The following is a 12,350-nucleotide window of genomic DNA, read 5'->3' on the forward strand; positions in this document are numbered from 1 at the left end:
AGGGAGAAGGCGGCGCTGCTGGAGCGGAGCCGCGGCCGCATCGAAGGCCTGTTCGGTGTGAGCCTGGCGGTGCTCGGCGCGCTCGGGGCTGAGGAACCGCTGCCCGCGCGCATCTGGCTGCAGCTCCGCGGGGCGCAGGAGGCGGTGCACAGCGCCAAGGTGAGTCCCGCCGCCGCCCCCGCCCGCCTTCTGCCCCCGCGGCCTCGTCTAGGCCGGGCTCCCAGGGCGCCCCCTCCCCTTTCCTCCCTGCTCTCCGTGTGGTACGCAGCGAAGCGCCGTGGTTAAGAGCGCAGTCTCTGGAGTCTTCGGACCTGTGTTCTTCTCTCTCGAGCCATGTGACCTTAGGCTAGCGGTTCAGTCCCGGAACGCCTCAGTTTCCCCAATTGTAAAGTGGCGGGGAAGAAAGTACCTCTCTCGGAGGGCTGTCGCGAGGTTTGGAGTAGGTGGTGGTGTAAAGCGCAGAGCGCCGTGGCTGGCCCGGAGTGAGCGCGCTGCGAATGTTGCCTGTTATCTCCCCCCCGCCCTCGAGATAGTGCGCGCGGGGCCTGCTGGCTAGGCCCGCAGCCTCCGTGTCCGCCACCTCCGCCACCTTTCTCTTCCCAGGCTTCCAGTACAGGGGCTCTGAACTTTTTGGGGATTTCAGCCCCTTTTGAGAAACTGAGAAAACTCTGATAGTAGTAAAATACGCAGAATACCAAGAAGAGATAGGGATGTTTAATAATAGTGGTAAAAAGCATTATTCCTTGGATTGACGGTTACACCTATTCAATGGTTATACCTCGTAGGACGTTATGCAGAACATTTCATAAGGTTTACCTACTGCAGCCCTTAAAAACTCCAGTGAGATAGGTTTTATTATCTTCCTCTCTCTAAATTACCAGCTGGGGAAACTGAAACTCTGCAAGTGGTGACTCACCTTCTCTCAAAATCAGCACTTGAGGCTTATACCTACGCAACACCTTCAACTACTCCCCTTCCTCCCAGAGCCAGGAAACGATAACAAAGCGCATATGCCCTCCTCGCAGGCATCCAGGTTTCTCCAGCTCTTTCCATCCAGTAAGTGGGGGAGCCGGGATTCAGACTTAGGGCCCTTGTTCTTGATACCTGTCTCCCAGATGATGAGCCCTCTGGCTGGGGAGAAAGTGATCCTTTTTCTGGCATCCTACTTCAGGAATTTCACAGTGCTTTCAGAGAATTGGATCTGCTGTGACTCCTCTCTCTTAAATTAAAAAAAAAAGCCTAGATGCTTCTTGTTTTAATATCTTCGGAGAATAGAGGACACTTAACTGTGTGATCTTTCTCCACAGCGTAACTTAATACACTGTAGATGTTGAATCAAATTTGTTTTCCTGTGCTTATTTTTTTCCCTGACTTTTAATTTTTAACCTGTTCCCAAGTCCCTTCATTTTTTTTCTCCCCACCTACCAAATTTCTTAACACTCACCAGGGCTAAAAAGTGTGACATAACTAAGTCTTACTAATGTCTCTGAAAATCTCTTATATGCACTCATTTCTCTTCCTTGCCTTTGCTGCAATTAAGCCCTTAATTCTAGGTATGTGCCCCTCCCTTCACTGCCCTCACCCATTCCTTCCTCTCACCCTCCCTCCTTTCATTATACTGACCCTTTGAGGGAAAATCATTTTCTTGCTCTGGGACCTCCTGTTGCCTATCTCTTTCACTACAAACTCCTGGAGATTTACAAAACATTTACTGATCCAGTCCCACCTTATTTTTCCAATTCTCTGCCATACCAACTCTCAAGCTACCACTGTTGTCTGACTCGTCTCACTGCTTTTACTGTGTGTTTCACCTCCCCGTTCAGCTTTACTCAAGACTCAGCCCAAATGTAGAAAGTACTTCTTTTGCTGTACAAAAAAACCTGGCATGTTCTGCCAGACCCTCCCAACTCCAGTTCTCTGGCCTGTCCTGCCACACGGTTTAGCACAAGTTCTCTGGAAAAGGTGTGTCTTACAGTATCTTGGTAGTAGGTGTCACCCGCCCATTTATGTTTGGGACCTGTGTTACTCATAATCCAGTCCTCCTGCTTGTAAGAAATCCTTTTTCTTTTCCTTTGAGACTCATGGGTAAGGGTTGAATGCCACAGTTACATTCTTTTGAGCAAGAGAAAACCGTTAACTTACTAGGAAGGCAGACTTCAACATCTATAATATTTTAAGTTGTGGAGAAGTTTTGGGGGAAGGAAGATTTTATTTTATTACTATTATTTTTTTTATTTTTAGTGAGTGCAAGCAGGGTAGAGGGGAAGAGGGAGAAAGAATCTCAAGCAGGCTCCACCCTAAGCACAGAGCCTGATGAGGGACTTGATCCCACAACTCTGGGATCATGACCTGAGCAGAAATCAGAAGTTGGAGGCTCTACCGGTTGAGCCATCCAGGCGCCCCAGGAAGATTAAGAGTAAATAAGAATTTACTTTGGCTGGTAGACTCTCTGATTAAGATAAGATGAGACAACTGTTCTGGGTCTCTTCAGGCAGTTTACTTGGTTTTCCTGCTTTTAAAATGTTAAATCATGGGGTGGCTTGGTTAAGCAACCGACTCTTGGTTTCTGCACAGGTCACGATTTCACAGTTGTGAGATTGAGCCCCACATTCTTTCTATGCTGGGCCTGGAGCCTGTTTGGGATTCCTACTCTTCCCTTCTCTCTCTGCCTCTCCCCTGCATGCGTGTGTATACGGTCTCTCTCTAAACAAATATTTTAAGATGTTAAATCACTGTATTTAGCTCATGCTAGAGTAGAGGAGAATATGGAGGTTTAGTTCGTTAGGGTTCTATTGGCCAGAGAGAAAGGGGCACCAGGTAGAAGGATAATGTCCTGGGAGGTTAAAAAAAAAGGGGGGGGGGGATTTGTTGGCGGAAGCAGCACCTGAGCTGGGCTTTGAAGACATCAAGATTCCCAGATGGAGGTAATTTTACGCAGAAGGCTAGAAGCCCCAAAACATGTGGAGTGTCTTGGTAGGAAGTGTTAGAGCCTCAAGGGACCCAAATGCCAGGTTAAGGCATTGGGCCTTACTCAGTAAGGAGTCAGTGAGGATTTTTGAAAGGACTTGTCTGAAACTCTACTTGGAGGCAGGAAGACCCAACTGTGGAAGAGACTTTGTTCTGAGCTGGACATGGGTGGGTGACCAAGTTTTCCCTGAGATTTGGCAACTGAGTGTATGTAAGGATTGAGAGAGTGGTTAGTACAGTATGATACATGTTAACAGTTGAAGTATGTGCAAGGCGTTAACAATAATACAGGAGAGAAAGAGTTGCTCTGCTAAATTGAGTGTAAAGGATGAACAAGAGTTTTCCAGAGGGAAGAACATGTATAAAATCACAGGGTTATGAAATAGTGCCAGTTTATCACTGATTTCCCAAGTGTAAGAGGCAGTTGGGCAGAGGTGGAAAGGGGGCCAAGTCACAAGACACTTGGGGAACTGCTGAAGAACATGGATTTTACCAAGCAGGCAGGTAGTAGAGATTCATGAAAGGGTTGTGAGAACGTGAGTGATGCCATCAGATTTACATTTCTAAGAAATGTCTTCACTGAGAGCGTTTATAACCCCAGGTTTGTTCTCAGTGTGGTCCATTGCTGGTTTCTAATGATACGAGGACAGAAATTGGGGGTGGTTAGTGACTTTTATAGCAATGTGGCATTACTAGTAGGGCCAGAGAGGCAATTGAAAGACACAAAAACCAGTAGAGGTCATTGTACATGGGGGTCCATCAGGACAGGGTTGAAGTAAGTGGTGGCAGAAGTTATGGAATCAAAGGAGGCTGAGGACTGAATTTCAGAGAGGAAGTGGAGGTACTGACTAGATGCTGCCTCATTCACAGAGAGATCAAAGATGCACTGTCTGGTGGGATCCTTGGAGTCAGGCAGTGGTGGGGAGGGATGAGGCTGAAGAGATCTCGGCCCTGAAAGTGAGAAGTTAGAACTCTTCCTTTAGCTCTAGGAGCCACAAATTCTGTGCTTCCTGAGTCCAGGCAGGGAGACTGTACATGGAAGTGGCTGGTTGGTAGGGAGGAACTACTGAATAAGATGCTTGTGCTCTATGGGAGAAGGTAACTGCCAATGCTTAGTGTTAGCCACCTACATAGTATGGGCCCAGCGATGTCTGAACTCATTATCCAAGAAAAGCCACCGGTCTGGGTTTTATAATGTGAAATCTGTTTCGTTTTTTACGAGACAACTAATTTATGTTTTAAAAACCATGCATGCTGTAAATCATATCTCAATAAAAATTTTGCATTAGTATATATTTTTAAAAGTATACTAAAAACAAGCAAAAATCAACTATGCATGCTAAACAAAAGATGTCAGTGGATCAAATTCAGCTTTTTAGGACCTCTTTAGATACAGGAGACAGGATGAGTGACAATCTGTTCTCCTCACACCCCCCACATTTGGTGAAGAAGGCAGTTGAACACCTTAATGGCCTATAATAATTGTCTCAGTAGAGTAGGATACCAATTCCTGCCTAGAAAGGGAGAGTGAGAGTTTGAAGACAGTGGTGTGTGTTAGGGTAGACACACAGGGACTTTTGGAAGTGCATCAAAAAGAACAAAAAAGGATTGGAACTGAAGTAAGGGCCAGGGGAAGTGAGATGGCCAAAATTTATAGCATCACTTGATCCAGAAATTCTCCAATTGGTGATTTACCCACTCCGGGGAAATCACCAAGCACTAAAGGAATCTAAGGTGTAATTGAATAAAGCAGGTTGGGCCCCAGGAAATGTTTCTGAATGGTCAGCATTATTTGGGCTAGGACAATCCAAACATAATAGAAGACTCACCTTCTACTTTTAGTGAACTGCCAGCCAGAGGTTCTGGCAGGTAAAGGTAGAAGGGGGATAATGAACTGTACGAAGAATGGAAGGAATAAGACCTTAGGCCCTGTCCTCTCTCCTAGACTCATGGGATCCTGTAAATAGAGCAAGTTCAGGGAGTATTGGAGAATTGTAGAAGTTTCATTAGGGAGGAGTTGCAGAAATCAGAATCTTGGATATGGAGGAATTCCAAGAAACCAAGGAACAGTGCCTCGGTGGTCTGTGTATGAAGTGGAAGTATTCCCTTCAACTTGAAGAAGTGAGAAGATAGAAGGGATGAAGTGTGAAGCATTGGGAGATGATACAGTACTGTGGTCAGCAAGATCTGTAGCAGGGATTTGGGTGCTAAAGTTAGTTATTGATTCAGAAGCCTGTCATGGAGGTTAACAAACAAAAGAGGAGTAATGGAGACAAATGCCATGGCTACTTGTACAGTTTCTCCATGAACATTTAGGGTGCTAAATTTGCTAACCACAACTGCCCATCAGTTGGTGTTATTTCAGGCGTTACCTCATAACAGTGAGTAGCCACCATAAGCCATAGCTAGAACACCAATCTGGTGGACATATGGGAAGAATAATTTGGAGGACTGAGAAATCTAATACATTGAAATTACAGTACGTCCAAGAAACTATGCTAAGGTAGAGTAACATCTAACCCATTTTAATTTGTGAGGGAGAGAAAAAGAGAGGGGGGAAAGAGAGTCATATGAAAAGTTGGTGACTATCTTTTATCCAACTTTGAATTTTTACTTAACCTATTTGTAGTATAAGAGAGAAAAAAGGATAAAGAAAATGGAATTCCAGTAGAAGTGGCCTATTACTACACTGACTTCGTAGGGTTAAAATGAACACTGTATGGTTTCATTTCCTTTTCTGTTAAGAGAGATTAGTACCTGGTTTCATGAATGAATTCTTGAACAGTAGATTTGTTCGAGGAGGAAATAATTTGTAGATGTAATACGGGGTAGTGACTTGGAGTTTTTGTTTTGATTTTACCAGAAAGGAGAGGTTGGTGGCCTCTTTGCATTTCCTAGAATGATTTTTTTCACTATGGTTGTGAAAATCATCTTAAGAAATGGTGGTTTGTTCAGTTTCTTTTTATGGTTAATATTTTGGGGTTATACCAGAATGTTGAAATAAGGGATACTCAACACTGGTTATACTGGGGTCAGAGTGATTGCTCATGACCATAGTTTCCTCTTCCCTGTCTGTTTACCAGCTAGTATTGTAGTGTTTAATTAAATCAAGGACAACATCTTGTTCTGTGTTAGCTTTTTACCAAATTAACATATAATTGTATAAAGTATGCAGTCTTGCATTTGAAAAACAAAATTATGGGGGAGGGGAATCCTTACAGTAACTAAAGAACTGTTGTTTTTTTTTTTTTAAAAATAAGTTATGTCATATGGAAACAACATAGGAAACTTCTTTGTTTAAAGAAACTGAATTATTTTTGTTATCTTAACAAGTTCCTTTCAGCTTAGAGAAGATTTTTTGTTCAGTCTTACTGCTGAATTAGTAGTTTACTTTAGTTGATGAATAAGGAGATACACAGTAAATATTTTAGACCTTGTGGACTCTACTGGGTATCTGTCTCATACTCTTTGTATTTGTTTTTTTTTTTTTTTTTACCACCTTTTTGAAGATAAAAATTCCTACCCTACAAGAATAGTTTGGAAGCTGGATTTGCACTGTCTAGTATGTAGCCACTACTACATATGGCTGTTTAAATTAGTCGAAGTTCAGTGAAATATTTATTTACTTCTTCAGCTGCATTTCAGATACTTGATGGTCACATATATCTAGTGTCTACCAGCATGGGCAGTGCAGTTATAGAACATTTCTGTCATTTTGTCTAGACGTTCTGCTGGGCATTGCTGTCCCAGATGTGAAATAATCCTTGATTGGGCCTCCTAGACAATTCTCTGGTATGACAATGAAAAAACATGCAGCCATTCTTTTACCTTATTTCCTGAGTTTCTGTAATTTTTGTTAATTGTGTCCCTTGTAATCATAAATAACTTCCAAAGTTTACTTTTTTTTTTTAAGTTTATTTTAAGAGAATGAGAGATGAGAGAGAAAGCATGAGTGGGAATGGGGCAGAGGGAGAGAGAATCCCAGGCAGGCTCTGCATTGTCTTGTCAGCGCAGAGCCTGGTGCAGGGCTAGATCTCACAAACCTTGAAATCATGATTTGACACACTTAATGGTGTTAAACTCCTTAAGAAATACAGAGTACCCCCAAAGAACTGGGCTAATTTTAGCATCCTTCTTGTTAGAAGGTAAAAGACCAATCTTTGTGGCTGATTGCCCAGGGATCTTGGGGAAAACCCCAGAGATAGTTTAGGGGTAAAATGCTTTCAGAGTGGTATACTACACAGCAAGAGAAAAGAACACATAATTGATACATATACTAACTGGATGAATCTGAGACGCTGAGTGAGAGAAGACTTAAATAAGAATATATATTATACAATTCTATACATGTGACATACTAGACCAGATAAAATTTTATAATTATGGTGAAAAAATCAGAATAATTAGAAGAGAACAGCTGGAAAAGGACATTAAACATAGATTGAGAATTAGTGATACTAAGGAATTTCTGTTCATTTTGTTGGGTGCCATAATGACATCATGGTTATATTAGAAAGTCTAGATGTGTATGTGTTTAAACTGCACTTGGTGTCTGACTCATTTGGAAATTAATGATGTATCTAAAGAGTATCCCTTAGTCAACCATTTACTATTAGTTCAATCAACGTCTTAAAAGTAACTACAGCTATTGGAAATTATGCCTGATCTGACAATTGAAAAGCATATAACTTCTGATATTACAAGTTGCATATATAAGCTTGTATTTTTCATAATCATAAATACAACTACTCATGAGTAATATTAGCTTATCTGACCAGCAAGCCATCAAAGTTTAGGAAGTTCAGATGTATCTCTTCATAGGAAAAAAAATCTTATTTTTTAAAAAAAAATATATGCATGCAGTTTACTACACTGATGAAATCTGGAAATGGACAACTGTTTTTGAATTATTAAAATTATCAAATCAAACTGACCTAAGGATTATTTTTATTATATAAGTTAGGATTCTTAAAAATGCTTTTGAAGTATCAGTTTCTAGGGGTTTCTGAGATTTTTTTCTTTGGGTCCTTAAAAGACTAACATAAGTATTAGGTGTTTAGTTTCTTTATCTTCTTATAATTCTAGGAATACAGGTTTTGTAAAAGGTTGTTATTCTCTATAAACCAATTAGAATAGAGGTTCTTTAAGAAACTTTTTCATCTAGGGGCGTCTGAGTGGGTTGGTTAAGCTCCAAACTCTTGATCTGGGCTCAGGTCATGATCTCACAGTTCATGAGTTCGAGCCCAGCATAGGCCTCTGCACTGACAGCACAAAGCCTGCTTGGGATTCTCTCCCTGCCCCTCCCCTCCCCTGGCACATGGACACTTCTTTCTCTCTCTCAAAATAAATAAACTTAAAAAAAAATTGAGAAACTTTAAAATCTAATTATCTACCCTGTAGGTAGGAACACTCACACCTTGAGAAATAAAGGCTTTTTTCATGCAGAGAGCTTTCAGTTCTGGTTCCACAGTCTTAGCTACAGGTCAAAAATAATCCAAAAACACAAAACTCATCCAGATTTCTAAAAGGCTGTTCTTTCAGTGGTGCAGAGACGTGTTCTTACACAAACCGAAAAACAGAGAAGACTAAAGCCAGAAATTTTTCTAGTCTCTCCTCCAACAGCAAATAGATCTGTTATCTACTGATAGGTCACCGCATGGTCAGACTGTAAAATCAGATTCCTGTAGTCTACGTACGTGTATACTAAGCTTATAGCTGAAACTGACCTTGTAGTGTGTACCCGGTGGTGCAGGTGTAAAAAGGGACATGTGGCCAGGAACTGTAAAGCAAAAATCAAAATCAGAACAGTGAAGAACAAAGAACTAGGACTAGTAAAATTCTCTTCCTGCTTGGGATTCATGCTGACCCAAAATGAGACATGGTTGGGTTTATACAGCCTATGTGGTCCTCTCTTGAGCCACTCATTTTTTTTTTTAATATTTTTATTTATTTCTAGGAGAGAGAGAGAGAGAGAGAGACAGCGTGAGCAGGGGAGGGTCAGAGAGAGAGGGAGTCACAGACTGAAACAGGCTCCAGGCTCTGAGCTGGCAGTCAGCACAGAGCCCGACGCGGGGCTCGAACCCACGAACCGCGAGATCATGACCTAAGCGAAAGTCGGACGCTTAACCGACTAAGCCACCCAGGCGCCCCATTGAGCCACTCATTTTAATAGCTCCAAGCAGGTGAGTCCACTTGGACATCTCTACGGGTCTTATAAGTTGCCACGGTGTAAATTAGAAAAAAAAAAAAAAAAGCTATAAATGTGACTTTCAGACAGGTAACTCATGAATGAAGGAACCAGCAGGAATGTAAAACTGATTCAGAAAGCATTTGAAGATCTGAGTATTTATCAACACTAAAAATAGAATGCTGGATAGAACAAACAATCCTAAAATTTGTATGGAACCAGAAAAGACTCTGAATAACCAAAGCAGTCTTGAAAAAGAAAACTAAAGCAAGAGGCATCACAATCCTGGACTTCAAGCTGTATTACAAAGCTGTAATCATCAAGACAGTATGGTACTGGCACAAAAACAGACGCTCAGATCAATGGAACAGAATAGAGAACCCAGAAATGTACACACAAACATATGGCCAACTAATCTTTGACAAAGCAGGAAAGAATATCCAGTGGAATAAAGGCAGTGTCTTTAGCAAGTGGTGCTGGGAAAACTGGAGAGTGACATGCAGAAAATGAACCTGGACCACTTTCTGACACCGTACACAAAAATAAACTCAAAATGGTTAAAAGACCTAAATGTAAGACAGGAAGCCATCAAAATCCTCAAGAAAGCAGGCAAAAACTCCTTTGACTTCAGTTGCAGCAACTTCTTACTCAAACATGACTCTGGAGACAAGGGAAACAAAAGCAAAAATGAACTATTGGGACCTCATCAAAATAAAAAAGCTTCTGCACAGCAAAGGAAACCATCAGCAAAACTAAAAGGCAGCCGATGAATGGGAGAAGATATTTGCAGACGACATAGCAGATAAAGGGTTAGTATCCAAAATCTTTAAAGAATTTATCGAACTCAACATCCAGAAAACAAATAATCCAGTGAAGAAATGGGCAGAAGACAAGAATAGATATTTCTCCAGAGACCTCCAGGTGGGCAACCAACACGTGAAAAAATGTTCAACATCACTCATCATCAGGGAAATAGGAATCAAAACCACAATCAGATACCACCTCAGACCAGTCAGAATGGCTAACGTTAACAACTTAGGCAGCAACAGATGTTGGCGAGGATGCAGAGGAAAAAGATCTCTTTTGCGCTCCTGGTGGGAATGCAAACTGGTGCAGCCACTCGGGAAAACAGTATGGAGGTTCCTTGAAAAATTAAAAATAGAATCACCCTACAACCCAGCAATTTCACGACTAGGTAATTATCCGAAGAATGTAAGTGTGCTGTTTCGAAGTGGCACATGCATCCCAGTGTTTATAGCAGCACTGTCAACAATAGCCAGAGATGGAAAGAGCCCAAATATCCATTGATGGATGAATGGATAAAGATGTGTGTATATATATTATATATATGGGTGTATGTACATATATTTGTACATATATGTACATACACAATGGAGTATTGCTCAGCAATCAAAAAGAATGAAATCTTGGCCATTTGCAACTATGGGAATGGAACTAAATGGTATGCTAAGCAAAATTAGTCAGAAAGACAAATATCAGATGACTTCACTCATGAGGACTTTAAGATACAAAACAGATGAACATAAAAGGGAAGGGAAGCAAAAATAATATAAAATCAGGGAAGGGAGACAAATCATAAGAGATTCTTAGGGTTGCTGGAGGGGTTTTGGGAGGAGGGATGGACTAAATGGGTAAGGGGCATTGAGGAATCTACTCCTGAAATCATTGTTGCACTATATGCTAACTAGCTTGGATGTAAATTAAAAAAAAAAATTAATAAAAACAGAATGGTGGAGTAAAATTCCTTAATTAGTACAGATTGACTTACATGTTTCAGAGTGGTGTAATCATAATTTTTCTATGAAATGGAGGTAATTGGCATCTCTGCTGGACAAAAAAATCTACATTTTAACATATAACATCACAGTTCAGGCCTTAATGAATAATGAATGGTGTGTCAGACAAAGGTAAATTTCCCACAGAGAATTAAATACTCTTTGGGAGGGCTAAAGAGAGTGCTTCATTATGATTAAAAGGCCATCCCTTTGCCTTACTTAGAAGTATTTAAAACTGGGTGCTTGGGTGGCTCAGTCAGTTAAGCATCTGACTCTTGATTTCTGCTCAGGTCATGATCTTGCTGTTCATGAGATTGAGCACCACATCGGACTCTGCGCCAGCGGCTCAGAGCCTGCTTGGGATTTTCTCTCTGCCTCTCCCCATGCTGGTTGGCTCTCACTTTCGCTCAAAAAAAGTAAATAAGCATTTTTTAAAGTATTTAAAATTTAACATTATGCAAACTATTAAAATGGAACCCCACCCCACTTTTGGTCATTTTGGCCACTTTTCTCTTTTACAGTGTTACCCACATCATTGACACTAGGCTGGATATCAGCCTATGTTCTCAAACTTCCTAATTTGTTTGAAATGTTTTGACATTTATAGATTAGTTCGGGGTTTCTCAACAGTGGCACTAGTGACATTTTGGTCAGAAGATTTTGTTGTGGGGGTTGGACTGTGCATTGTAGGATGTTTAGCAGCATCCCTGACCTCTACCCCCAAGATACCAGGACCACTGCATCAGTTGTAAAAACAGAATGTCTCCTGACATTGCCAGTGCCCCTGGGAAGAGCAAAATCATCCTTGGTTGAGAACTGCTGTGTTAAATAACCAAGGCCAGTCTCCCCGCTGTCTAGCAGAATTGTAATAAATATTGTAGTTTAAATGAGATAATTCTTGTATGTAGCAAACATTAACCTCTCCCCCACCCCATTCTTGGAAGGTGATTTTTGGATGAGTGTAAGGAAAGAAAGGTTAAAATAGGCTGCAAAAATAAGAAAATGTACCAAAATCCAAACTACAGAGGACTTTGAATATGGTTATGAGGATCTTGAATGATTAATCATATGCAGTGAGGACCTTTAGAAAGTTTTTCAGTAAGGAAGTAAAACCGATATGCTTTCACACATCACTGGAGTGTTGTGTGATAGTGTTCTAGGGGGCGTAGTGTGATAAGACTGGAAACAGAAAGAAGGGTTTAGAGTTGGTTGCAGTAATATTCCTATGAGACCAAATATGTCAGTCTCAAGTGATGAGAAGGAAAGAATGTTTTGAATCTAGGCAACTGTGTTTCAATGTCAAGGGAACTTGGACCAAAGACAAGTGCAGGAGAGCTGTGGGCTCTGATTCATTAAGTTTGAGGCACTTGTGGGATAGTCAAGTAGAAGTTCCCCTGGAG

The 12,350-nt window shown here is 41.3% G+C and overlaps 1 protein-coding gene across 1 annotated transcript in view; it reads left to right on the forward strand.

Annotated features, from left to right (window-relative positions):
* Window positions 1-12,350, forward strand: part of N4BP1 (NEDD4 binding protein 1) — a 61,270-nt gene that overhangs the window by 12,673 nt on the left and 36,247 nt on the right. The window contains exon 4 of the mRNA XM_077751297.1: window positions 3-159. Coding sequence (XP_077607423.1) covers window positions 3-159 — 157 coding nt within the window. The remainder of the gene's footprint in view (window positions 1-2; window positions 160-12,350) is intronic.

Source organism: Crocuta crocuta, unplaced genomic scaffold (genome assembly GCF_008692635.1).
Source record: "Crocuta crocuta isolate KB4526 unplaced genomic scaffold, BGI_CrCroc_1.0 scaffold124, whole genome shotgun sequence".
NCBI lineage: Eukaryota > Metazoa > Chordata > Mammalia > Carnivora > Hyaenidae > Crocuta > Crocuta crocuta.